We start from the raw sequence: 27788 nt of genomic DNA, 5'->3' as shown, positions 1-27788 counted from the left end.
CAGCAGTCCAAAAAAAAGTATTTCTGGAATGGCTAGTAATTTTTATTTAATTTTGCAAGCCTAAGATAAAAGGCATAGGCAATAAATTTTACTAGTCAATAAAAAGTAATTCTACCAATCCACTGGTAATATACTAAACAGAGTTGGAAAACATTTTACTGAAAGCAAAATATTTAGAGAAAATAGACATTTATACAAAATTATAAAATGCTTGTAATAAGAATAAGTGCATTTCAAGGAAAGCACAAACTTATTTTAATTTATAGAGCCAGTTAAAGCCTTAAAAAATTTAAGTGGAAATTGAAATATGCAAAAATGTATAAACATTCTACAAAAGATGGTTGTTCTCTTCCTGAGTGTACTAAAGCTATGAAACGTAAGGTGACACAGAAGGTAGAGGTTTGGGAACCTTCTCAGGGGCATTTCCTTTCTACACACTGCTTCCCTCCTTCTTCATATTCCTGTTTGGAAATCCACATCTGTTGAAAGGTGCCCTGTGAAATGGAAAGAAAAATTATATATATTAATGTGGCTTTTTATAAAAAATTTTTTCTTTTAATATCTTCATTTTCACAACTCCTGATTTTTGAAGAAATAAACAGAAGGTGAATGGAGGAAAGTGACCAGAGGAAAGAACCTGAACTACACTGCTATTAAGACACGTAAGCAGGAGAAATCTACTCCCTATGTTGTTCAGTTTTGAACTAAGATCTTTTAAAAGACTAGAAATAGAACACAGACAAGAAATATGTAAATGGACAGTTACAAACATTTAATAGGCCTAAAATGTTTAGCATTAAGTACTTAGTGACATTTGCTCTGGCTGCTCTGAGGTGAAGGGGAAATTCTCCAAATCTAGGGTATAGATAAGTACAAGGATTTTCTCCTGATTCAAGGCAGGCACCAGTCTAAGCAACATGCAAAACCCAACACCATGACTTCACCATGTGCCTCAAGAACCAATTCCTGACTTCTACCTTGCCAACAGGCCAGGAAGCAACCAGATCCTGAGAAGGAATGATTTAATTTTAAATGTGCTGCAGGTAAGTCCTGACAAGTGCCAACGTGAGTACTTGTCAGCAGAGGCATGGATAAGTTAACAGATTCCCACCTCTGTTTGAGGGGAAACTGAAATTAGGCTGACAAATACCCAGTAATAAGGTAATAAAGCATTTTCTTATACTGCAACATGTAAAACTATTATCAGGGCCACTACTCATTTGATAGTTTAAAATGCAAAGATAAATGATGTACTGGAATTATTTTTACTCTTTTTACTAAATTTAATATTTTTAGTGATACATTTAAGTTAAATAAGAATCTTTAACTATTTTACAAAGTAGTGCATCTACTAACCAGAGAAGCCAGAATGGAGCCACCAATCCATGAACTAAATCTCCGTTCCACTGTTGTATTATTTGCAATCAATTTCAACCGCATGCTCTAAAATGGAAAAAGAGAAATAAGTATTCCTAATGGTCAACTAGAACAAGTGACTCAACTTAGGAAATTCAGTTCTGATGAATTCTTTTTAGTCGCCCTGGTTCAAGCATTAGTTATACATGATTATTCTACAATAGCTAGGCTAACAGTAGGCTGGACTACTGTATATAAAGATAGATTAAAGAACTTTGATTATGTCTTATATAATTTAATAAGGAATAAATTATATAAACCTTAGAAAACTGCATACTATAGAGTATGGCATTCACAATTTAATCCTAGAACAGCAAACACACACTTAATGCTTAACTATAAATCAGGTACTATGCTAAGTGCTTCATATATTACTTCATTTCGTCTAACACCAAGAATAATTATTACCCCAACCTGCTGCCCTTTCTGCAGTCCTCAATTTTCTATTACCCTTTTAGGCCTTCATGTTACCCTAGTCCCTCCTATCTTAGTTCATCTCTCATATGTAAGTTCATCCCTCCTGAATCCTCCGTGTCTCCCACCCAAATCAAAATGCAGACATTAGATCTCTGGAGAGTTTATTTATACAGCTTTCTTTCCAAATTAGTTTCTGTTCTGCTTGAATGCTCTCTTAATGAACATGGTCTTACAGTCAGCACTATCCCTATCTCACTTCCTGTACTGAGAGATTTTTGCCCCCTACCTAGGAATTTGCTTCTGGGGATAGTTCTCAAACTGTTGATACTTACCAAATATTCTATATATGAACACACAGTTTGAGTCTTTTTCAAAGTGACATAATGTGTGTGTGTGGGAGGGGTGGAGAATGTGGAATGGCTGGGTGGGAGTGCTGGGAGCAAGAGGGACAAACACAGGTTTTTGTAGGCGAGGAACTGGTTGATGTTTATTAGAATGGATTGTGTTATTTCATTAAATTCTAATCACCTCCTAAAAGCCAAGGATAGTATCTAACTGGTCTTGACCAAACCTTAGACAGCCCATGTCTACAATCACTGTTCTGGGATTTTCTATGAAATCTAATTAGTACTATAATTGGGGTATATTCCAGATCAGACTGTATCTCCAAGAAGGTAAGACAGGTGTCAATCTTGTGCTTATATCAATACTTAAATAACAATTATTAAAATGTGGCATATGTAAAACATTCTTTTATATGAGAAACCAAAGGCTATCATATATACAAATTCTATAGATATTGTTAGGGCCTATGTAACCCCTAGTAAGTATTTTAAAACATAATATTTACCTTACAAAGAACTACTTGATGGAAGTTTATGAGATTATGATTGCTACTATTACTAATGTACCATATAAATCACCTTCTCCCTAAACCACGTTCTTCTATCCTTTTAAAAGTTGTCACAGTGCATGAAGGGATCTTTTTAAAACAACACAGAAGCTCTTCAGTCCTCTACTATTAATAAGTGACAATACCTGATACCTATCTGTGAGTTGAACCATGTCCCGCAAAGAGATATGTTGAAGTTCTAATCCCTGGTCCCTGTGAATGTGACCTAATTTAGAAACAGGGTCTTTGCAGATGTAGGGTGGGCCCCAATCTATTACGACTAGAGTTCTTATGAGAGAACAGACCTAGGAGGGGAGAATTCCATATGATGTTGCAGATGGAGACTGATGTCCTGTAGCCCAAGAAATGCCAAGGACTGCTGGTAAATCATCAGGTGCTAGAAAGAGGGAAGGACAGATTCTCTTCTGCACGTTTCAGAGAGCATAGCCCTGCTACATGTTGATTTCAGACTTCTAGCTTCCAGAACTGAGAGGTGATAAATTTCTGTTGTTTTAAACCATCCAGTTTGGGTACTCTGTTACAGCAGCCCTAGGAAACTACTACACCATCCATCTTTCCAGCCGTGTGGCTCTCCCTGCTTCTACACGAGTATAAGCTAATGCCTTTAAACTGAAATGTGCCATCTTCCCTTCATATTTTGCACACGGTATTCCCTCTGCCCAGATGTCCTTTCATAAACTGCCATCCAGCCAAACTCCTAATCATGCAAATGGCTTCTTCATGAGGCTCTCCTGATACTCCTAGGGAGTTACGTGCTTGTCCCACAGTGTTCCTGAGAGTGCCTGGTTGATAACATACTGAACCACTTAGCACATTACAGTTTTTATTTTTTGCATATCTACTCCTCCTAGTAGACTGAGCGCTTGGTGGGAAGGGACTGTATTTCCTATCCCTAATGCCTAGCGGACTATAGGTACTTACATATGGAATCAATGAATAAAGTGAGAGTCAAATAATACAAGAGTAACTAATAGATGTCATCTAGAAAAATTTGATTAATAAGGGGTATTAACTTTAAGTAATGCTATACCAGGCAAAATACCATCAATCTACTGAAAAACAAAACATGTCTATATAAAGTTACACCTGCAGTGAGGATACGTATGACTGAAAAATAGCACTAAAGAACAGACATAACTTACTGGGGGAGTTTTCTGAGAGAGTTCTCTATTCAACCTGTCAGTAAAGCTCTGTATTAGCGTGTTTCCTCCTGCCACTATAACGCTGCCATAGAGTCCCTGGGATGAAAACAAAAATAAATTAGTTCCAAATGTTTCCAACGGTTTTAAACACAACTACAAATAAAACCATGTCCTCCACTACAGTTTTGCCTTTCTTTTTAAATTTTTTACTTCTATATAGACCTAGTAGCTTAATCCAGTGGTTCTCAATCCTGGCTGTACATTCAACTCATTTAGGAAGCTTTTAAACCACCAATGCCTGGGGACAATTAAATAAAAATCTCTGGGGATGGGGTTGAGGCAAAGTTTAAAACTCTCCAGATGATTCTACTGTGCATTAAAGTATAAGAACCACCAATTTAAAGCAATTATTCTAAAACCCAATCATGATTTTCTGGCAGATAGCTGCCAATATTTAATTAGAGGTGCATTTCATAATTTCATCATCTCAGCATGCTCATCTAGAAGGTATGGTGTTTAAAATCAGACAAGATTGAATGATTATGATGGATAATGCATACTCCATCAGTTGTCCCAGCCAAAATGACTGCTACCTTCCTCTTGCAGGGATGTGCATCAGAACCACAGGGGGAGCTTTTTCAAAATCCACATGCTGAGGCCTCCCCAAATAAAACTAAGTTCCTAGTAATAAGGACTATATTTACCTCTAACTTGCATGTATGGCATCAAAAAGTTAAATGTCAACCTGCCTTTTTAGTGGCTAAGTTCATATTTTAAAAATTTATTCCAAATGTCTAAATCATCTAACTTTTGAAAGAGAAAATGGAATACATAAGCCTCTCCTCTGCAATCAACATTAGTTAAAAGGAGAAATCTCACCAAAAAAAAAAAAGTTATCAATCTCTTACTTCGTAAATCAATTGCCTTATTTCAAATCAATTGCCTTCCCCCAAAAGTGGCCTTTAGCTTATACTAAAAAAAACTTCATACTTATAACCCTATTGTCCTAAAAAGCAGCGCATGCCTGGTAGGTAACTAGCTGAAATAAGGAATGTTTTTCGTAACTACCCAAAACTCTTTTTTGAATATGATTTTTTACACACCCTTAGCACTATGCTATAAACAAATAAATTAACTCAAAGAAAGCAGATATAGTATATTGGCTACAAATTACATCTACTGTTTAAATAAGATCTACTCTATCTAATAATTAGTATGGTATGTAATATGGAATTAGTCCTGGAGACTTGGCAAAGCACAAAAATACGAAGGTAAGATCATCATCTAAACTCCATGTATAAGTTACATAATTTAAACCCACCTTCCTGAAAAATAAAATAAATGCACTATATACATGAAAAGTCACCAATAATATATACATATTTTGGTTTGTGTCACATTTTAGGAAATCTCTAGAACTGTGCTATCATACAGTAGAGACTAGCTACATTTATAATGTGGCTAGTGTAGCTGAAGAACTGAAATTTAAATTTCTATTTATTTTAGTTGAATTTGCCACATATGGCCAGTAGCTACCACACTGGACACCACAGCTCTACAGAGTTCTGCATTTTTCCTTTTCTAGTGGAACTTCATTTTTTTTCTTTTTACATACTCTTTTATAAAATGGACTTCAAAGTCAATGGGCAAAGTTGCCTTCCTAAATAATGATGGCCATTATAAATAATGGGGGTATGAGATTGCGCTATAGGATACCTTGATGTCATAAACAGGAGAATGGCACTTACTGGTCTGATATCAATATCACACATTCCGACACTCGTAGTGACAACATGACTGACTCCCAGCATTGTATTTCCTGATAACCCCTACAACAAAACAGAAACAAGTAGTCACACAGAAGAACTTCAAACAATAAAGCACATCCAAACAAATTTAGTCAGTCTTATTTATGTTTTGCAATTACACAAGATTTTAAAAGGTAAAACCAGGCTAATTATGGAAGCTTTTATACCTTTACATTGGAAGGGTCGAATAATCCTTCAGGAATCTTTAACCTTTCTGCTCCAAAATCACAGTTGTAGCCATTGGGGAATTCATAATGAACAGTTGGCATCTGTGCGGCTACTCTGAAAACATATCAAACACTAATAAACAAAAGACAAAAACGATGCTCTTCAGAATCATAAACTACTAAGGAATCATCACCTTGTGAGAAAGCAGAGTGAGAATATCTTACTTTCTTTTAAAATGTTATTTAGTATTTAACAAAACTGTTTACCTTTAGACTGCTTAAGCATATTCTATCACTCTTTTAACTAAACAAATGAATTTCTTTCCTCATTTAGGAAGTATACAGCTTTTAAAATGATTAGTATGAAAGTTTTAATGAGCTATTAAATTATAAATCTTCAGATAAAATATGAAAACATACTGTTCATCGTAAGTTGAATCCGATACTTGAAGTACTGAGGCTTGAAAATCCTGGATAACACACTATGGATTTAAAAAAAAGGTTAAGAAACAAGGTTACTGAGGTTTGTCTTTGTATAATCTATGCTTTTGTAACATTCTTTTAAAATTCTTAATGAAAATGGACGACATTCCTTGTTGGCTGTCATTTCAAAGGTATAAATCTACCCAGCAAGGACTCTCAGCATCAAGAAATCAGATTCTAAACACTCATATTACAAGCTAAATTATACATTTAAATTACAACCATTATGAAAAAAAATGAGGAGATAAAAACAAGTGGGAACCCTTGTACCACAGTCCTACATAACAAAACTGGTTTTAGAACACTGTTTTTTCCTTAAAAATAAGTGTAGACTTAGAAGCAAGATTTCATTAGCTGAATATATATAAGCATGCATACGTATTGCATGTTATATAACTTTTAAAGACTGACAGTATAAAAGTTACAAAACTTGCTGTGAAATACATATGACCTCTGAGCTGTGAAGGAAAAATCTTGTCTAATGTCTAGGCAGTATTATTAATCATCGTCACAATTTTTTCTTGTACTGAACACCCACAAAAAACTTTTAGGTGTAAAAAACTGTCAAATAGGATATATCCCTGCCATAGAAAATTATGAAATTCATATCCTCTTACTGTTAGAAATGAAGGTATACTGTAGTGTGAAAGGTTGTTTTACTAACCTCTCCCCCATCAGTAAGTCATATGTTCAGAGATGGATTCTGAGTAAAGAAAATCTATTGTTGGCTCCTTGCTATGAACAGTAACACATTTTTTAATATAGCTGACTCATGTTAGGAAAAAGAACATAACTGAGCCACACTGGCAGGTTTCTATACACAAAAACCATTTTCTTAGCCAAAAAATGTACAGAATAGCATAATGCTTGTTTTTACCTCAAAAACAAAGCTCCTTTCAGGTCTCACCACAGTAATCCAAGTGAATATACAGCAGTTTGTTGACAAATTTGGCAAGTATGAAAAGCACCCCCCACCCCCACCAAAAATTTTTGTTTGTAAAATATCATTAAAAAGATAAAGTTTAGAAATATAAGTGCTCATATTCTATTCAAAGACTTATAGCCTATAATGCTTTCATAAAGAGAGTAAGGGTTACTTACGTTACACATGTAATTGTGCCAAGACCTTGTAACCTGTGGCAACTTCTCTTTTCTTTTCCAGTTCGCTGGAGATCCTTCTCGAACAGCTTCCTGAGTGCCAAGAGCATGAGCTTATCAACAGAGTCCACAACATGGGGGTGGGGAGCTGGAGATAAATCCCAGAAATAAATCAACCGTCACTTACTTTTGATGCAATCATATATGGAGGAATCAGTTCTATATTCATTTCCTGAAAGAGTTCTCTGCATTGCATAGTAATAAAGTCTCCAGCAAGAGGGGATTTCACAATGCCTATGAAACAGATTAAATAAAGCTAAGAATTAAATCCAAACTCCTTGGGACAAATTTCCTCAGTGTATTTATAAACAAATTTTCTTCAAGTAGAATTAACTGAACTATCCCTCAAAGCATGAATGAATTCATGCATCCATTTTAACTATATACTATATACTAAAGATTTAAAAAACACTTAAAAAAAGACATTCAGAAACTGATAAATTTTGATAGTGGACTATTCTTTATTTCATTATCTGTGTCCTCATGGCAGCCCACACGTCCAGTGTACCCTGGTTACACGGTTACCTTGCTGAAGGACATAGCCATCGTGAACTGGAATTGCAGTGGTATGAGTGGCACCACTGTCCAAAATCAGCCCAGTAGAACGACCATTAGCAAATCTAGTTTAAAGCATTAAGGAAAAGAAAGTATCACGGCTCCTAAAAAAAGACTTACTGTGAAGGGAAGGTTTTATTAAGGCACTTTTTAAATATGTGCATTATGGCTCAACATGTGTTAAAGTAAATCTAGGGATGAAAGTTGATATGAAATAACATCTCTGGTTTAAAAACAAATGACAAAAGTCAGGACTCCCAGAATGGTGGCATGAAGAAGTCAGAAAAATCTTTATCCCAGAGACACCTGTTATTTAAGCTGGTCAAAATTAGCACAATTACTCAAAGTCTCTGGCATAGATCAAAGGGCTTACAACAAATTCAGAGGCATTTAAAAAATCTACAGAAACTTGGTAGGAAGAGTGGGAGGCTGTTACATTTGAGCTAAGAACAAGAACCATTCTCACACAGGATGAAAGCAGTTTCAGCAGTTTGGCGGCTGACTGGCAGTTATCATCTCCCTCCTGACTCAATAGGAAGAGCCATTCCAGGCACGTTCAACAGCCAGTGAATATCGGCAGATCCCATTTATTCCATCTCCCACAGCTCTGCGCTGCAGACGGCCTGCATCATGTGAACATCGTAAACGGACATTCAGGAGTGGAGCCATTCACTGGGTCATCAAATATTTACCGAGCATCTATTATGTGCAAGTGATGAGTCTGGTGCTCGATAAAGGAGGGAAGAAGGGAGGCCAGTCTAGCGCTAGCATTCCTTAAGCACAGAAGGCATACAAAGGTGAACCAACTGTCTCTGCCTTGAAGGATATCCTGTTCAGTGAAGCAGAGATCAGTTAAAGCTATAAAAAGAACAGCTCAGGATGCCCTGGGGAGTATAAAGGAGAGACCACCTAATCAACCCCCAGGATATCCAAGTATAAGCTGGGGAGGGGGACATGGGGAGGAGTAGGATCCTGTGGGAAGGCCAGGAGGCAAGGGGGCATGGTGAGGTCAGAGAAGTGCAAAGTAGTTCAGCAGAGCTTGAAAGCAGAAGGAAAGATGTGGAAGATGATTCTGGCTTATATCAGCAGGCTGGCAATTAAAGATTATCAGAGCTGCAGTGTGAAGACTGGACCAGGTAAAAGGAAGGGCTGCAGCAACCGCAGTGGACAGAAATAAATGGATTTGAGGGTTTGGATTGGGGTGGGGAGAGGCTGGAGAATAGATAGATCTTGATAACTACTAAATCTGAAGGGTTGATGAGGAAGACTCTTGATCTGGACAACTGGGAGTAAGATGAAACACAAAGGAAAAGGAATAAATTTGGGAAGATAAATTCAGATTTGGACATAATGAGTTTAAAGAGTTTAAACAGAAACTAATTAAGTGCTCAAATTTAAACTAATACAAAAAGCTCTAGTAGGCAGCTGGACGTGGCCTGAAGCTCACAGGAGATCTGGGTTACAGATAAGGATTTGTAATTTGTCACTATATAACTAGTATCTGAAGCCAAGGAAATGGATAGTTAAATCACCTGTCAAGAGGCTAAAGGCAGAAAACCAAGGCATGGGTAGGGATGAATAGAGGAAAGAGGTCTGAGAACAAATGGCCAGAAAGATAGGTTAGTAGTTATCTTTGCTATTACTGGTACTCTACTGATCTCTGGTCAACTATACACATAAACACTAATTTTATCTCTATTAGTACAAAGTGAGACAGCAACGCCAGACTAAAAAGTAGCATAAAGGCATGTAAACCCTCCTATAGATGGCAACTATAAAATCTGAGCTTATTTGAGTGACCATTATAAGATACCAGAAAGTATCCAAAAGTAGTCAAAATTCAGCCAAAATTTTAATCCTCATGAAACTGCAACTAGAAAGGGTTAAGAATTGTACGTTTGCAGCTTCCTTGCCTGAAAGTGCCTCCCAGCTCTCCCAGCTCTCCCAGCTCCATGGCTATGGCTTAGGAAAGCAGTGGTGAAAAACCCCAACTTTACCACAATCAGTGAACCAAGGGAAAGCAGTTCAGGGCTAGAAGAGCTAGCAAAACTCAACAGAAGAAAGAAAAGCCGGACATTTAAGATAGAAACTCTGGAAGCAACAGAACCACAGAAAGGGTAAAATCCAAAATCCGAGTATAAAATCTACCCAAATCACTAGCTGACCACTGAACTATTCAAGTGTAGGACTTCAGGGGGACCAACAAAAATGCAGAGGGAACAGAAGAGTAATGCAGTCTTGAAAAAGAGAGTTGCACCACTGAGTTCTGTGATTTTGCTTCCTTTTTAATTAAATGAATTCCCCAACAGTATGCAGCTCAGGCAGCAGAAAGCTGAAGCCTTCCTCCCAACTTGCGATGTCAAGGACAGACAGAGCCTGAGGCTGGCAGATATGAGAGCCCAGATATCAAGTCAGCTAAAACAATACTACTCTTCTCATTGTTATTTGTTTTGGAAAATAGAATTACCTTTTCCATAAAACTGTTATTTGTGTTGGCACTAATGCATCTATTTTTGTTCTTTTTAACTGAACTAACAAGTAAATGTTAAAAGAAGTCTTAGTTTTAAATTCTCGAACAGTAATATTGATAGTTATAACTCACACAAACAAAAGGTCTGTAGCATCCTCAGTAATTTTTAAAAGTGTAAAGGAATCCTGAGGGCATGTTTGAGGAGCCAAAACAGTTTTCAGAATTATACTAAGATATTATTCGCCTTTTTCACTGTCATTCTCTCATGAGTGTACAGGGGAGTTTTCCAGAGGCTATGTCATGTGTGATACACAACAGACTGAATACAAAAGCTAGATATGAGAATCCAACTTCTGCTATTAGGTCCAAAGTCAAAGGGATTTGAAGAAATGTAAAACGAAGCCACCCTTTCATTAGTATTTTTGGTTTTGGAAAATATAGTTATTTTTTATTCAAATATTTTATTTATGTTAAAATACAATGGGCTTATTAATTTACTTAAAATAAGCAAATATAATTTTTAAGTTTCTGTTTTAATTTCTAATTTGATAAATACTGTCAAATACAATCCACATAAAAGTTCTAGGTAGAAAAAATTTGAGAACCACTGAGCTAGAAGAACACAGTAAAAAATACCAGTTAGCAAAACCCAGAAATGTTAGAAAATTCTATGAGACAAACAATCTGCTTCCCTTAACAAATAAATTATAAGAAAAAAAAAAAAGGAAGGGCAGAATCTATAGCCCAGAAGAGACCTATATCAAACAATACATCACCCTTGTCGTTTAGGTCCTGATTCAAATATACTAAACTGTTTCTTTTTTTTAAAAAAGAAAATAAATAGTGGTTATATCTTTTTTTGTAAGAGACATAACAGCAAAATCTTTTAGAGATACATGCTAGAGTTTCTATAGATAAAGCTACATAATATCTGGAATTTACTTCAAAACCATGAAGGGAGGGGGAGTGGGTGAGGTTGTAGTTCATACAACTTAGCTCTGTGTTGAAAATTGTTAAACCTGGGTGACGAGCACGTGGAGGTTCAATATAATAGTCTACCTTCTGTGTTAGAAATTTTCTATAACAAAAAGTTAAAAAATAAAATGCCAATTATGTTTATAGCCAAACAGACCTATGTTCAAATTCAGAACTGCCATTTTCAAGTTGCAGATTGGGAGCAGTTTGCTTACTTTGATTCTGATTCCTGGCAGAGTTATTGTGAAAATTAACTTAAATAATGCACACAATGAGTCTGCTAGCACTCTCCCTCCTCTACTCAAAACCTGCAATGGTTCTCTAAAGTTCACATTTTTTAAATTTAACATGCAAGGCCTCTACAGCCTGACTTACACCTATTTTTACAACTCCTTCTGAAGCTGAGCATGAATCAACTATAAACTAAGTCACTGTGAAGAACATTCACACCTTCCACCTCCACACTTTTGCTAAAGTCATCTCCAAGACACAGCACTTCAGACAAATGCTGGATTACAGTTACCACAGTGATTCTCACACATACATAAAATTTATTTGAATATGACAGCAATCCAGGGAGGTATACATGATAAATTAGTAAAAAGTGAAGCTCTGGTTTTAAGTACCTAATTCAAGATCTGTTTATAAGCACTGAAACTTAAACTCTAAATATAGGGCTCTTTCCCCCACATATACAACTAAATTCTTTTCTTTATAAAGGTTTGTCAAGCTTCATTATTCCTCCACTGAACTACAACTACTACTTGAAAAATTAAAATCACGTACTTCTTTATGACTTTTGCCAATTCTATTTTGAAGTACTATTTAAATTTATTATTTAGCTTTCAACAAGAATATTACATTATACTTTGAGATCAGGACATAGTATTTCCTATAAATATCTGGTAATTAACTCTTCAATGAATTATAGCCAATTTCCACTTTTCTACAGTATTGGAGAGAAGGAGGGAAATGGCAAGCTTTGAATTCATCTCAGCCAACTGACTTAAACACTGCCCTCTACTTCCCCTTCTAAAAACAAATTTTCTTTCAACTCTGTTAAATTAATGAGCAGGATTTGAATGTTTCTTTCCTATTTCCCTCTCACATTTTCACATGTATCAGTTCCAATAAGAAATACTAAAGGACAGATATCCAAAAAGCAATAGAGAAAAACCCTCAGACTTCTGAACCAGCAAGAACTGGCTCCTGCCCTCCTGCTAGGGCATCACCTTCAGCAGCACCACAGCTGCTTCTCAAGAACAGCAGAGTATTACTCTCTCAAGGATACGCTGTCAAAACTGCAGTTTTGCAGAGGAAGAACGCAGGGATGTTGTAGTGTTCAAACATTAACTCTGTCAGCTTCTCTCTCTTTGCTCTGGTATTCCACTTGAGAAGAGGGAAAAAGAAATGCAAATTACTTATTATTTAAAGACTAAAATGGTGATTTATCTCAAGACTCATTACAGCATTAATAAAGATGTGAAACATTAAAAATAGAGTAAAATACCATGGAAAATCTTCATGGTAATATCTTTACAACATTTATATCTGCTTGTAAATAAATTTAATAAATTAAATATAAAGTTTATTATTTAATAAGTAAAACTGCTGCTATGAATTCTAGAAATTAGACTTTTCAAAGTACAGGGAAATCAGGATTCTTATAAACATGAAGTATTATTAAATCTTAACAGTGAATCTAGTCATCAAAATCTTAAATATGAATTTTACTTTTTAAATCAGCATAAAATACATTTATTTTGACATTTTAGATTTTAAAATAACTTTATTGTGGTATAATTAACTTATAACAAACTGCACATATTTAAAGTGTACAATTTGATAAAATTTGACATATATATTCAAACATGAAAATGTTACAATCAAGACAGTGAACATATACATTAGCCTCCAAAAGTTCTTTTATGTTCCTTTATAATCTCCCTTTCCCATTCTTCCTCATATTCTCCCTCCCCAGATCACCACTAATCTACCTTTTTTTTAAATATGAATTTTAAACCAAATTCTCCCACTTGTAGTTGGTACTCATAAAAGAAACTACAGGTTAGAAAACAATAACAAAATATTCGTAATTTACGATCATTACACTAGCCTTCTGGGCCCCTTTGACTCTGTACCAAATGTATTTCACAAGAGACTTTGGGCTAGCAATTTCTAGCCCTAGTTCAACACTGACTTCTTTCCTGGAGACCTAAATATAAAAGCAGATATGCAATGCCCTTGAGGGATAAGGGACAATTCATAAACCAAAATGGGAAGCAGCCAAAGAAAATTCAGGAAAAAATAGATAAATAACCACCAAAACCCACTAGGGCGCTTTATTATTGTTCTTTGACTATTTTAATTACTGAAATAATAAAAGTTTTAATTGTATTTAAAAATTAATCCACCTTTCCCTAACTTCAAAATCCAGAACATGAATTTCTATTTCTTTAAAGAAAAAAGAAACATTCTTCAAATGAGTTAAAAACAACCTAGAGAAACTTGAAAGTCTTTGTCTCACCGGTGCTTCTGACATGAGAACAGGATGTAGGCTGGCTTCTGACTTGACATGCATTTTGTAGGTATGATCCAAAATAGCCTGGAAACTATCCCAATCTTCAACTAGAATATAAGATTAATACCTTGAAAACAATGTTTAGTTGAATATAGCAGCTTTTGAGAGATCGTTTTTAATGATTTAGCATTAATACCTCAATATATAGAACCTACTTATTTTACAATCTACTTCGTAACATAGTACTTTACACAGACATCATTTTTGTCTTCTAGATATGGTTCTTCCAGCCCCCAAAGTATTACAACCCCTAGACCTGTCCCAGATGTAATTAATGTATCTAATAGACCTAAAATCCCAAATTAGTAAGTACTTACTAGAAGCCCAATATGCAATTGGAATGGTAAGAGGAAACACAGAAGAAACCTAGACCAGACATTCAAAAAGCTTATACTCTACATGAAATAGGATGAAGACATGAAAAAGAAAATTAAGGAATAGTATGTTTTCAACTTGTCTTCCACCTAAACATTTCACTGAAACTGCTCACGTAAGTCACTAATGACATTCTAACAGGCAAACTCAGCAGATACTTCGTATTTGTAATCTCACACAACCTCTCTTCATTATCTGACACTATGGACTCACGAGTTTATAAACTTTTTCTGCCACAGTCCAAGGAAGAAATGTCATTACTTGTACAACATACAACAGGCCTATCAGGATGGTTCTTTTTGGTCAATGGACTTCCTTGGTAGCTTTAACTTTTCTTTCCCCTTCTTAATGTAAATCTCAGTGTCACAGCTGAGAACAATGACAATCACTGGACTTCTGTGCTTCTATAACTTTTTCTTCTCTTGGCCTTCTCCTGAATTTTCTCCTACTTCCCTAACTGTTCCTTCTCACTTTCCTTCATAGGCACCTCTTGGTTAAATACGTAAGTTTTCACAAGGAATGCCATTGTCAATCCCCTTCTCATACCCCAGACTCCTTCTGGGTAATAAGATGCACCTCCATGTCTTAAAATCTTTCTCACCTGCTTACTAGATCTGCACCTATTTTCATATACTTCGAACTAATAACAAACTCATTTACTTGCTGTGCAGAAAGAGTTAAACTTAGCAGACCTGCAAAAGGCCTGCTTACAAGGTTGACCCTTGGCTGGCATCTGGGAACTTGGCCAGTAAACAGTTTCCTACAATGATATAAAACTTTCCCTAAATAAGAGTAGTTCATTGTGCCTAAGCTGTTTATACCAACAATGTGGTTTATGCTGAACACCCTTCTGTGAGTTCAAGGTTTTGGTACATGTTAGGCATAGGGTACCTACATGACCAACTTCCAGTAAAAACTATGGGAACTGAATCTTTTTTTAATCTAAAAGTCAGTCATTTATTCCAAGTATCAAGATAATACAATAAGATATTTGTAACAAAAAAAGTCCTCCAGTTCTTTTTTTTTTAAACTGCTCTATTGAAGTTTAATTTACCATAACATGGATCCATTTTAAGTGTAAAATTAAATGATTTTCTTTTGTAAATCTACAGGACTGTGTGACTAGTATTACAATCCAATTTTAGAACGTTTCCGTCACTCCAAAAAGAAACTGTATGCCCTTTTGCAGTCACTTCCCATTCCATCCACAGCCCCCAGCGACTACTACTCTACTTTCTGTCTCTATAGGCTAGCCTTTTCTGGTCATTTCATATGAGAATAATCATACATTACGTGGAGTTCTGTGTCTGATTTCCTCCATTTGGCATAAGGCTTTTGGGGTTCATCCATATTTTAGCTTACATCAGTATTTTGTTCCTTTTATTGCTGAATAGTACTTTATTTTATGGATATACCACATTTTATATATCCATTCATCCAGTGATACACATTTGGGCTATTTCCACTTTTTGGCTAATATGGATAATGCTGCTATGAACATTTGCGTATAAGTATTTGTGTGGACATATGTTTTCATTTCTTTTGTGTTGATATGCAGGAGTGGAACTATTTCGATTCTACAGTGAATTTATGTTTAACCTGTTAAGAAACTGTCAAACTATTTTCCAAAGCCGCTGCACCATTTTATGTTCTCTCCAGAAACAGATATGGAGGTTTCACTTTCTCTGTATCCTCATCACACTTGTTATTGTCTGTCTTTATAATATGGCCATTCTGGTGAGGGTGAAGTAGGATGCTGAGTCGTTAAAGAGCTCCCCTCGTAGACCACACGTGTTCCTGGTGGCTGGCGGAATTAACCTGTGAGTGATCTTGGGTCTCACACTTGCTTTTTAAGACCATAAAATTTACTCCTCCCCCTTCCATTCCTATCTCTATGCATGATACCCTCCATTTAGTCACTCCAATCAAAAATCTAGGAAGGTTTCTCAACTCTTCTTGATTCACCCCTTCAGTCACTTAGTACCATTCGTCCTAGATACCTCTGCCATCAGTGTTAAAACTTAAACCCTCTTCATTTCTCATCTGGACTCTCACCTCCCTAACTGATCTCTCTGTCTCTAGTATCTCCCTCCAATATAGCCTGAATATTGCTGTTAGAATTATCTTTCCAGCTGGCATATATTCACTTGTCTGTTTAAATTCCTTTGGGGTTACCATTCAGTTACCAGCTTAATACACCCCTGGCCATTACAAGCCCTTTTATGACTACTCTCTGCCTACCATTTCTGCAGTTGGCCCTAATGAACCCAATGTTACAGTCATATTCAATTGATGACATTTCTGAATATGCAAGTATCTTCCACATCTCCATCTCTTCACACATGCTGGTGGCTCTGCTTTACCCAGCCTTGCCAGTCAGGCTAATTCTTATTCAGTGATTAAGATTCAGTACAAAAGTTACCTCCTTTGTGGAAACCATCACTGACTCCCAATGACAGAGTTAAATACCTCCCCTCTCTAATCCCACTGCTTATCAAATATACTTATATTATAGCTCTTACACGACATATTTGTATATATACATCTATCTCCCCTACCTATGAGTTTTTTGAGGAAAAGGAACATGTTTTATGCATCTTTATATTCTCAGTGCCTGGAACATCAGTTCGTGGAATAAAAACAACAAAAAATAGCTGATGTTCAACTTACAAGAAGCCATTGCTTTACATCTAAAATATACTATGCATACTCTACATTTATAATCAAATCCATAAAAAAAAAAACATACCCATCCCATTTTTCAGTGGTGAAATGGCCTCCATATTCTCCCTCGGAACACGTAGGGCATTAGTATCTATGTAGTAGGTGGGGCCGCCTTGTTTGCCTTTATCACCATCTATTTCCATCAATGTACTTCCATCATCTCTTTCTACCACCATTCCAATAGCTGTAGGGAAATCGACCTGGAAGGGTCAAAAACATGATTGACAACTTTTACCTGTCTTTATCAAGGAGTCATTTTCCCCCAACTACTGTCTTTTACCATATTTGAGTCAGAATTTCTGCATGAATTTAACTCTGCATGAATGGCCCCTGATATCCAATTAACACTAATGTTACACCTACCTTGGGACAGTCCTCACCAGCATAACCAGCTCTCACAGTATAGGATCCAATGTCAAAAACAAGGGCTCCAACTTCATCTGAAAAGACGAAAAGATAATTAACATTAACAATTTATAAGTATCATAAGAAAATTAAGAGTACTTAGCATGCTTAAGATGAAAATACATGTGAAAGACGAAAAGATAATTAACATTAACAACTTATAAGTATCATGTGAAAATTAAGAGTACTTAGCATACTTAAAATGAAAATATACGTGAAAGCTCTATAAAAATCAAAACAGGCATTACATTCATATTACTAGCTTGAACCTAGTTTTAAATACACCCTAAACTAAAGGTTCACTTAATTAAAATATATCAAGTTATACATAGTATATCAGTAGAAGTTAAAACAGGAAAGAGATGGTACACTAAAATTAGGTTAACTTAAGCAGAGTTTACTGATTAAAGGGACTATTTACAAAGATACAGGCACAATATAGAAAACCAGAAAGGACGGTATGATACCCTATGACTAGTAATAACAGAAATACGTAGCCACCCTTAGAACTGAAGAAATGCAGAGAGGAAACTGTTACCAGAACCTGGAGAGAGCTGTGTGGGGAGGGCACCTGACAGGATCTGTGACCTTCAGTTGAGGGATGGAGGCAGTCTTGGCTGACCCTGCGGGAAAGGAACCAGACTAACATATGCCAACCTCTCTCCCCACTGGCAAGGGTGATCTTATAATTTCTCATCCAAACTGAGTCACTTCTGAATGTGATAGGAATCCCTATTAATATTTTACCAGGACAAGTGGCACAAAGCAGGAAGTATGATTACTCTACCACCGGCCAAACCAGAAGTCAGAAGAGTCCACTGATGAAGTCTAGAAGGGTCAGACTTTAAGGGCACAGAGAAGGTGGAAATGGGTGGAAGGTAGATATAGGGGGCAAAAGAATGATATTCAGTACACTTAGGTATCATTTTTTCATACATTAGAGGAAATTATATTTCATGCACATAGGGAAGAAACTTAGCAAAAAAAACCCAAGAAAAACAGAGAACCTGAAGCATACCTGAATGCCTGAAGTTCAAGGTATAACAATACAGGCCAGGTAGAAATCATTAAGATGAAGGTATCATCAAAGTTTGCACATTTCACAGATGTGTATGAGATAAAAAGTTGAATGCTGAGCGAGAATGCTGGTATTTTTTTCATATTCAAATTCAGAGAAAAGCCTCTATACTTTAAAAATACTTCACCCAAAACAGCATGCTCCTAAAACAAAGCACTTGGGTTTTCTAGGCACGGATTTTTCAAAGAAGGATTTTTTCAATCAATCATTAAAGATAATAAAGAAAAACTACTCAGCTCCATTAAACTAGCAAAAATTAGTTAGTCTGATAAGACCAAGTGTTGTCAAAGACAGGGAAAAAGGAACCCTTATACATTTGCTGTTAAAAGTTGTAAACCAGTACAACCACTATGGACAATTCAGTCATATACACTAAAGTTGAAAATGTGCATATATAGAAATTCCACTTTTATCTTCCCTCGAGAAAGTCTCTTAAGTATATCACAAGGAGACATGTATGAGACCGTTCACTAGCTATGTGACCTCAGTTGATTTACTATCTTGCCTCAGTTTATGCATATGTAAAATATGCATAATAATAGTTCCTACCTCACAGGATGCTCTAAGTATGTAAGCACTTAGAACATTACCTGGCACATAACAAACACAGTAAGTGGTAGCTGCCATTGTAATTATTACCATCACACTGCTTGCCACAGGAAAGGGCAGAAGGATTAAATGACCTCTCAGTAGGGAAACAGATAAACTACAGTTTATTCATACAGTGAAATACTACATAGTAGTTAAAAACGAATAGTCTAGATCTGCATGTATCAACATGGATAAATCTCAAAAGAATTAGCTTAAAAAACTATTTACTATGCACACATATTTTGATACTATTTAATTCATTATGGATTCACACACACTTAATAAAGTATAAAAATATGCATAGGATTGGGAGTATTACATACCAAGTTCGGCTTACTGATTACCTCTCAGGGGGCAGAAAGGAGAATCTATATCAATAACATTTTGTAAAATATGAGGCAAATATGACAAAATATTACATTTACTTAATCTCAGTAGTGAGTACAGAAGAATCACATATGAACTTATATACAGATTTTATTTTTAGTATGTTTAAAGTATTTCAAAAACCAAACAAATAATAATTTTTAAAATAAAGAAAAATCAATTCTTGGCCTCTTCCTCTCAGTCCCATATTGAACTCGAGTTGGAAGAGGTGAGTCCGGTCTCAAAATGGAGGTAAAACCGCCACCCGGTAGCCTGAGCCCGACTCCCGCCATCGCCACCGCCGCGGGGAGGAGGGCCATGATCCAAAGGAACCAGAGCAGTTGAGAAAACTGTTTATTGGTGGTCTGAGCTTTGAAACTACAGATGATAGCTTAAGAGAACATTTTGAGAAATGGAGCACACTTACAGATTGTGTGGTGATGACCCCCAAACAAAACGTTCCAGGGGCTTTGGTTTTGTGACTTACTCTTGTGTTGAAGAGCTGGATGCAGCAATGTGTGCTCAACCTCACAAGGTTGATGGGCGTGTAATGGAACCAAAGAGAGCTGTTTCTAGAGAGGATTCTGTAAAGCCTGGTGCCCATCTAACAGTGAAGAAAATTTTTGTTGGTGGTATTAAAGAAGATACTGAAGAATATAATCTGAGAGACTACTTTGAAAGGTATGGCAAGACTGAAACCACAGAAGTTATGGAAGACAGACAGAGTGGGAAAAAGACAGGATTTGCTTTTGTAACTTTTGATGATCATGATACAGTTGATAAAATTGTTGTTCAGAAATACCACACTATTAATGGGCATAACTGTGAAGTGAAAAAGGCCCTTTCTAAACAAGAAATGCAGTCTGCTGGATCACAAAGAGGTCGTGGAGGTGGATCTGGCAACTTTATGTGTCGTTGTGGAAACTTTGGAGGTGGTGGAGGTAACTTTGGCCGTGGTGGAAACTTTGGTGGAAGAGGAGGCTATGGCAGTGGAGGTGGTGGCAGCAGAGGTAGTTATGGAGGAGGTGACGGTGGATATAATGGATTTGGAGGTGACGGTGGCAACTATGGTGGTGGTCCTGGTTATAGTAGTAGAAGAGGCTATGGCAGTGGTGGACCAGGATATGGAAACCAAGGTGGTGGATATGGTGGCAGTGGTAGAGGATACGATGGGTACAACGAAGGAGGAAATTTTGGAGGTAACTATGGTGGTGGTGGGAACTATAATGATTTTGGAAATTATAGTGGATAACAGCAATCAAATTATGGACCCATGAAGCAGGGCAGTTTTGGTGGAAGAAGCTCGGGAAGTCCTTATGGTGGTGGTTATGGATCTGGTGGTGGAAGTGGTGGATATGGTAGCAGAAGGTTCTAAAAACTCAGCAGAAAAGGGCTACAGTTTTTAGCAGGAGAGAGAGCGAGGAGTTGTCAGGAAAGCTGCAGGTTACTTTGAGACAGTCGTCCCAAATGCATTAGAGGAACTGTAAAAATCTGCCACAGGAGGAACGATGATCCATAGTCAGAAAAGTTACTGCAGCTTTAACAGGAAACCCTACTTGTTCAGGACTGTCATAGCCACAGTTTGCAAAAAGTGCAGCTTTTGATTAATGCAATGTAGTGTCAATTAGATGTACATTCCTGAGGTCTTTTATCTGTTGTAGCTTTGTCTTCTTCTTTTTCTTTTCATTACATCAGGTATATTGCCCTGTAAATTGTGGTAGTGGTACCAGGAATAAAAAATTAAGGAATTTTTAATTTTTCAATATTTGTGTAGTTCAGTTTTTCTACATTTTAGTACAGAAACTTTAACAAAATGCAGTTTTGAAGGTGTTTTCTTGTGAGTTAACAAGTAAAGAAGATCATTGTTAATTACTATTTTGTATGAATTTTGCTAAAGTTAACTGTAAAGAAGCACCTGCTTACTTGCAGTTTAAGGGGAATCTATTCTCCCCATTTCCAAACCATGAAATGAATGGGCTCTGACATGTGGAGAGAACAGATATTTGTATGTTTGCAATGTGTGTTTTAGATAACAGAATTGGGTATTTAAATTAGAATATTTGTGAATTTAACAGCATTAAGATTTACCTTCAAATGAAAAATCTCAAAATTTCTATTTGGTTTTTGTGCATTTTCTTTCAAAATGCAATCATGATTTTAGTGTATTAGCTTTACTGAGAGTCCTAGCTGTGTTTAGAACATCATTCTGCATTCACTTTGGTCACATGTAAACTGCTGCCATAGTTTTACTTGGGTGTAAAGGATGTCTACTGCCCGCTGTTTAAATTCTGGAAAGGGGTAGTGAATGTTTTCCCTTTCCTCCTACCTGAAGAAACATTCTTAAAATCTTGGAAGATACAGGACCACTAAGCTTGCTGTATCTGAGCAAATTAGTGGCTACCCTTTTTTTCCTTTTTAAAGCAAAAGCGGCCCATAAATCTTCAGTTATTTTCCTTGGTTTAATATATATTTTTTTGATACAAGCTCTCAGAGCAAGAGACTAAAAATCATACATTGCTTAACCCTTAAAAAAAAAAGAAAAACCAATTCTTACACTACAACTATCATAATTGAGAGATGGTATCTTTACAGCATAATGATGTCATTTTTATTTAAATAAAATGAAAAGCCACCTATTTTTATTTCTAATTTGAAAGGAAGTTTCTGCATTTGTTACATTTCCCTAAGTAATCAACCTTTCTACATATACTCACTGGTCTAAATTATTTTGTCTAAAAGTAGAGGTTCTTAAAAGTAGAATACTGCATTTGTTTTCACTACACCATGTAAACTCAAGTACAAACAGTAAGTAAAGCAGTATACCAATGAACATGAATTAGTAAACTTTAACACTCTGATTAACCAGAATGCTGGGTACAGAAATATCCTAACTAAATGAATTGCCTGTTTAACCAAACTTTTCAACTCCTGTTCTCAAGGATCAGTCTTTTGCCACGCGCCAGGGCTCTTAACCTTTTCTGTGTCATGGACCCCTTTAATAATGTTCTATTCTAGGATGAACTGTTTCCTCCTAAAATTCACATGTTGAAGTTTTAACCTCTAATAACTTAGAATGTGACTGTTTTTGGAGAGAAAGTCTTTTTAAAAAAAATTTTCATTGACGCATAGTTGATTTACAATATTAGTTTCAGGTGTACAGCAAAGTGATTCCATTATACATATACATAAATAGATATATGTTTTTCCTTTTCAGATTCTTTTCCATTATATGTTATTACAAGAAACTGAATATAGTTCCCTGTGCTATACAGTAGATCCTTGTTGTTCATTTTATATATAGTAATATGTGTCTGTTAACCCTCAACGTCTTAATTTATCCCTCCCTGCCCTTTCCACTTAGGTAACCATAGTTTGCTTTCTATGTCCATGAGTCTGTTTTTGGTTTGCAAATAGAATTTATATCATTTTTTTAGATTCCACATATAAGTGATATCATACGATATTTGTCTTTCTCAGTCTTACTTCACTCAATATGATAATCTCTGGGTCCATCCATGTTGCTGCAAATGGTCTTCAAAGAAATTATTAAGTTAAGTAAAAATATCATTAGGGTGGGCCCTAATCCTATCTGACTGATGTCCTTACATGAAGAAAAAATTTGGACACATACATGAACACAGGGAAGATCATGTGAGGACACAGGGAGAAAAAGGCCAACATAAGCCAAGGAGAAAGGCCTCTGAAGAAAACAACCCTGCCAACACCCTTACCTCAGACTTCTAGCCTCCAGAACTGTGAGAAAATTTCTGTTGTTTAAGCCACCCCGTCCATGGTACTTTGCTATGGCAGCCCTAGCACACTCATACAGATATCTGAGAATACTTATGAACACCTTCTTAGAATGTTTTCAGACAGACTACAAAAGAAACCAATTAGAATACAATAGTTATATGCATGGACTCCTTGGGAAACCCCTCTAACTTTACTTTTCCTAGGTAATCTGCTCCACTCCTACAGCCTCAACTTCTACCTAAATACTGATACTTCTAATCTCAAATCTCTCCAGCCTGCATCTTCATCTAGATCCTACCTCAAACTTCCTACTGTACATCAACATCACTTCCACCTGATGTTCCACAGCTACCTCAAATTCAGCACATCTGAAGCAGTCTTCTCTTATCCCATCCCGCCCAACCTAATCTCAGCAGTGCTTAGCAGTTAGTGGCCCCGGTCAGCAGAGGCAAAAACCTTTGTGAACACCTTCATATTTCATACCCCTCATCAAGTTCTGCCAAATATCTCTGCTAAGTATTTCTCAACTCCCCTCCTCTTTAATGTCATTGCCATTGTCTCGAGTCAAGCTCTAATCTCAACCACGAACTACCACAGTGCCCTACAGGTACTGTGCTTCCATCTTCACCTGCTCAATCCACCTTTCAAACTGCTGTACTGGGATCTTTCAAAATTGTAACTGAACTTTTTGGTACATAACTCCTTCAATGAAAAGAAAGGGGTGAACTGACTGGTGGTTTCTCATCTGCAAGATAAAATTCAAATCATTCTACCCAGGTAATGTTCAAGATTTAGCATAATCTGGCAGCAGTCTTCACCTCCCTCTCATCCACTAGCCTTGCTGATATTATGCTGTCTCCTAAACACACCATTTACTCTCACTCAGCTAACCTCTGCATGCTGTCCCTCTCTGTTCCTCTTCCATCATCCCCAAAACCTCCTTTGTAAAGTCCCTTGACTCCCCCACACTGAGTTAATAACTTTGTGCTACCTCTGTACCTTCCATACCTTGTCATGATTGAACATACTTCAGTGAATTAGTCAATAACCTTTACCATCAATACAAGACACTATAAACTATAAGATGCACCATTATTTTTCTCACGCACGACTTAAAAAAAACAAGCTGCCAATTAAACTCTGCCATGCCATCAATAATATTCCAACTTTGGCTCTTTAAATGTGAGGAAAACATATATACAACTAAAAATTAATGAAATATGGTGTCTATTTATTTGACTGACTCACCTACAAGGAGCTGCAAGCTTCATGAAGGAAGAAGCTATACTCTGCACACAGCAAGCACTCAAAAATATTTTTTGTGTGAAAAGAAAAATCTAATAAATCAGTTATTTTCCTGTCTTAATTAGTGTGGTAAATTTGACACTGGGATTTTAACTTGAGTTAAGACTCTAGATTCTCAGAATTTTGCATCTGTTCATTTTCCTTTTTTCGAGGATGAGAGATATTTCCTATGTTTTGTTAAAAACAAAGCAACAATGAACCTAAAATAGGAAAATGGTAAATGGAGATAGGCGGCTTAATAGCTTAACCACAAAGGTCCAGATATTTTAAAACTAGGATGCAATTTCTAGTGGATAAAAATACTTCAGGATTGAATCTCTTTTCACTAAAAATGCTATTTTCACTTTTTTGAGGATTCTGATGTTTTTCCCCAGAGTAAATGGTTTCCAAGTTTAGGGGTGATGTGATTTTTCGGAGAAAACGCAGAGCAATGAGGGCAATTTTCTAACCTGGCCTTAAAACGTTCCAATATAATACTGAAAGCTAATTATCTTTGTGAGGAGGTAGAAAGGTTATTGTTTGTTTGTTTGGACAAAGGTGCCCCAATTCATGGGGAAGATGATTTTGAGAAATTCTTAAGATTAGAGATGGGGGCTTGGTGCAGAAGTGATAAAACTAACAATTTATCAAAGATGGGCTGGTAATATACCTGTTTATTTTTTATCACGCAAAGGAGTCTGAAGCAGAGGAGTATCAGAAAAGATGATCACAGGAGCAATGAGCAGGCCTAGAAACCAATTATGGGAAGTATGGAAATCTGGATGAATTACACATTATACCTAAAGCTAAAGATCAGTGTCATATATCATCAGAAAAAACTATTGGAATAAGACAGGCACAAATTTTAAAATTTAAACTACAGATACCTTTTTAATAATTAGGTTAAAAATACAGTTTACTAAGCTAATTACACAAAATTTAGGGGGGAGGTTTGGTTGCTTTTCACAGAAAACGTGACCCACTATAAATACTGGCCATACAGTGGTAGCTCAAACACACTTATCTTTATCATACACTTATTTTTGTGAGTTTTAAATACTTTATATGTAAAATAGGCTTTAAGATATATTCCTCTACATAAGCAAATGAGAAGCAGGATGTTTATTCTGAATACCTAACCCATACATGAATATATTATGGTTATATACTTAAAAATGGCTTATGGAAAAACAACCAAACTCTTTTTTTTCTTTTTTTTTTTAAATTTTAAACAGCAAAAGGTTTTACTGAAATGCCTTTCTTCATCCCAGAGGTCAGCTCCCCATTTACTCGAAAGCTATGTAACTCTGGGCTGATTACTTAATCTTTTCTATACCTCATTTTCTCCCTTTAAAATATGGGGATAAGCAGTACTATTTCCCATGGTTCTTATGGATTAACTGAGTTAATGCACATATTAAGTGCAATGCATGAAAAGCCTCTGGAACACTGTTTGGTGCCCAGTATGCATCCAATAAATGTTAACTGTTGGCATTATCAGTAACCATTTTCTACCTTGGTCACAATAAACAATGCCTCGTAAGGAAATATAGTGGACAGCCTTTAGGTTCTTGGATCAGTGAACCTGAAAGTCAAAACAGAGACAGCAGTCTCCATGAGGCAAAGGCACAGAGATCCAGTTTTTCTGTCAGGACCATCTTCAGATGGGGAAGACGTAAATCATGAAGATTCACTAGGCTTTCTCCAAGGTAAAAATGTGAAACTAGTGACTCTCACATTTAAGAAATCAACACCAAGAACGTAAATGGGTTAAGAAGGGGGTGAGGGTCAGCGTTATCATCTGAGTAAAGACTCAAGCTTCACGCCAAAACTACTAAGAACTTTGAAAACCTTGTCTTCATCTCCTACTTATAAAATGCCATCCTCTTCAGAAACAGTATCCTTATTAAACACAATAACAAAAGAAAGCAACACTTTGGATTTGTCTCTGTTTTCTAACTCATCAAACACGACAGAAAACATGAATCGTATACATCAGGGCTTCATCAAGGTATCCTGCAGAAAACGGAGGTTCAGATTCAGTAGATTGAGAGTGGCGCTTGAGATTCTACATGTCCAAAGAGCTTGCAGGAGGTGCTGATGCGGCTGATCCTTGGATCAGACTTTGAAAGTGTAGCATTACACCCACTTAACCCTCACAACCACCCCAATAGGTAGGGATTATCATCCCACAAACGAAGAGACTGAAGTTGGGAAAGGTTAAGTTATCTGCCCAAGACCAAACAGCTAAATAAATGGTGAGGCTATTACAACCCAGGTCTGTGTGACCCCTCAAGCCCCTGATCATCTTTCACTACCCACAGCCTACTCATCCTTAAGCATCCTGAAATTACAATGTGTTCCTAAATTAAGTCCGAGCTGACCCGCCCACGAGTAATTTTGGAGAATTCACAGCGGACAAACAGGCAGGAGTTACTGAAAGGTGTGAGGCAGCGCGAGCGCGGAGAGGGGACGGAGAGGAGGCTGCGCCCTGAGTGGCCGCCACTCCTCCAATCAGTTCCACCCCTCGCGGCTCGCTCTGCCATCTCCCGCACGCCGCGGAAACCCTCCGTCCGCGCTAGCGAACTGCTGGGACCTCCCGAGTTTAAACACACACGCGCGCACAGCCCGACCGAGCCGACTGTGAGAGGGAGGGGGCCCGGCCGCCCAGCCCCGAGCCGGCGCGCACCCCCAAAAGCCGGCTCCGCGGCAGGCGGAGGCTGGAAGGGGCCGCAGGGGGCGGCGACTCCCGGCGCCCGAGGTGCTCGCAGAGCCGGGTGGGCTCCGGAGGCGGGCAGAGAGCAGGGCGGGGATGGGGCGGGGAGGCCGGGGTCCCGAGAGGGGGAGACCGGAAGGGCCGCCGGGGAGAGGAGGGCTGGGGACGGCGGTTACACACCCAACACGCTAAAAAGGCGCGCTCTCCCGACCGGCCGCACTCACCTCCCCCGTACACCCCGCCGCTCATGGCTGCTGTCGACGCGACTCCTACGGTAAAGGCCACCAGGTGAAGTGACTGCAACGGCCGCAGCTGCGGGTCCTGAGAAGCTCTAGCCCCCGACCCCCTTAACTTCCACCGCCACCCGCCTCCGGCAACAAAGCAGCGTCCACACACCCCGGAGCGCAGTCA

General features: G+C 37.3%; 1 protein-coding gene and 1 pseudogene across 1 annotated transcript; one reads left to right on the top strand and one right to left on the bottom strand.

Annotated features, from left to right (window-relative positions):
- Positions 1-18: 18 nt before the first annotated feature.
- Positions 19-27788, bottom strand: ACTL6A (actin like 6A). Its single transcript, XM_031451577.1, has 14 exons — positions 27602-27788; positions 17548-17624; positions 17210-17384; positions 14032-14132; positions 12796-12893; positions 8030-8124; positions 7632-7738; positions 7448-7537; positions 6284-6345; positions 5864-5978; positions 5637-5717; positions 3889-3984; positions 1357-1443; positions 19-494 (listed from the first exon to the last, which is right to left on the bottom strand). Exons 1-14 carry the CDS (start codon positions 27624-27626, stop codon positions 414-416), a joined length of 1290 nt encoding a protein of 429 aa, XP_031307437.1. The 5' UTR covers positions 27627-27788; the 3' UTR covers positions 19-413.
- On the top strand, positions 19871-21387 carry LOC105085922 (heterogeneous nuclear ribonucleoprotein A3-like; annotated as a pseudogene).

This window comes from Camelus dromedarius, chromosome 2 (genome assembly GCF_036321535.1).
Source record: "Camelus dromedarius isolate mCamDro1 chromosome 2, mCamDro1.pat, whole genome shotgun sequence".
Taxonomy (NCBI): domain Eukaryota; kingdom Metazoa; phylum Chordata; class Mammalia; order Artiodactyla; family Camelidae; genus Camelus; species Camelus dromedarius.
This window is presented reverse-complemented; position numbering and strand designations above follow the sequence as displayed.

Coding starts and splice junctions, on each gene's coding strand:
- ACTL6A (XM_031451577.1), bottom strand. CDS start 27,626: ATGAGCGGCGGGGTGTACGGGGGAG. Junction 7,739..8,029: donor TGGCTATGTCCTTCAGCAAG/GTAACCGTGTAA, acceptor TCTGTTTCATAG/GCATTGTGAAATCCCCTCTT. Junction 6,346..7,447: donor GGCACAATTACATGTGTAAC/GTAAGTAACCCT, acceptor TTAAATCCATAG/TGTGTTATCCAGGATTTTCA.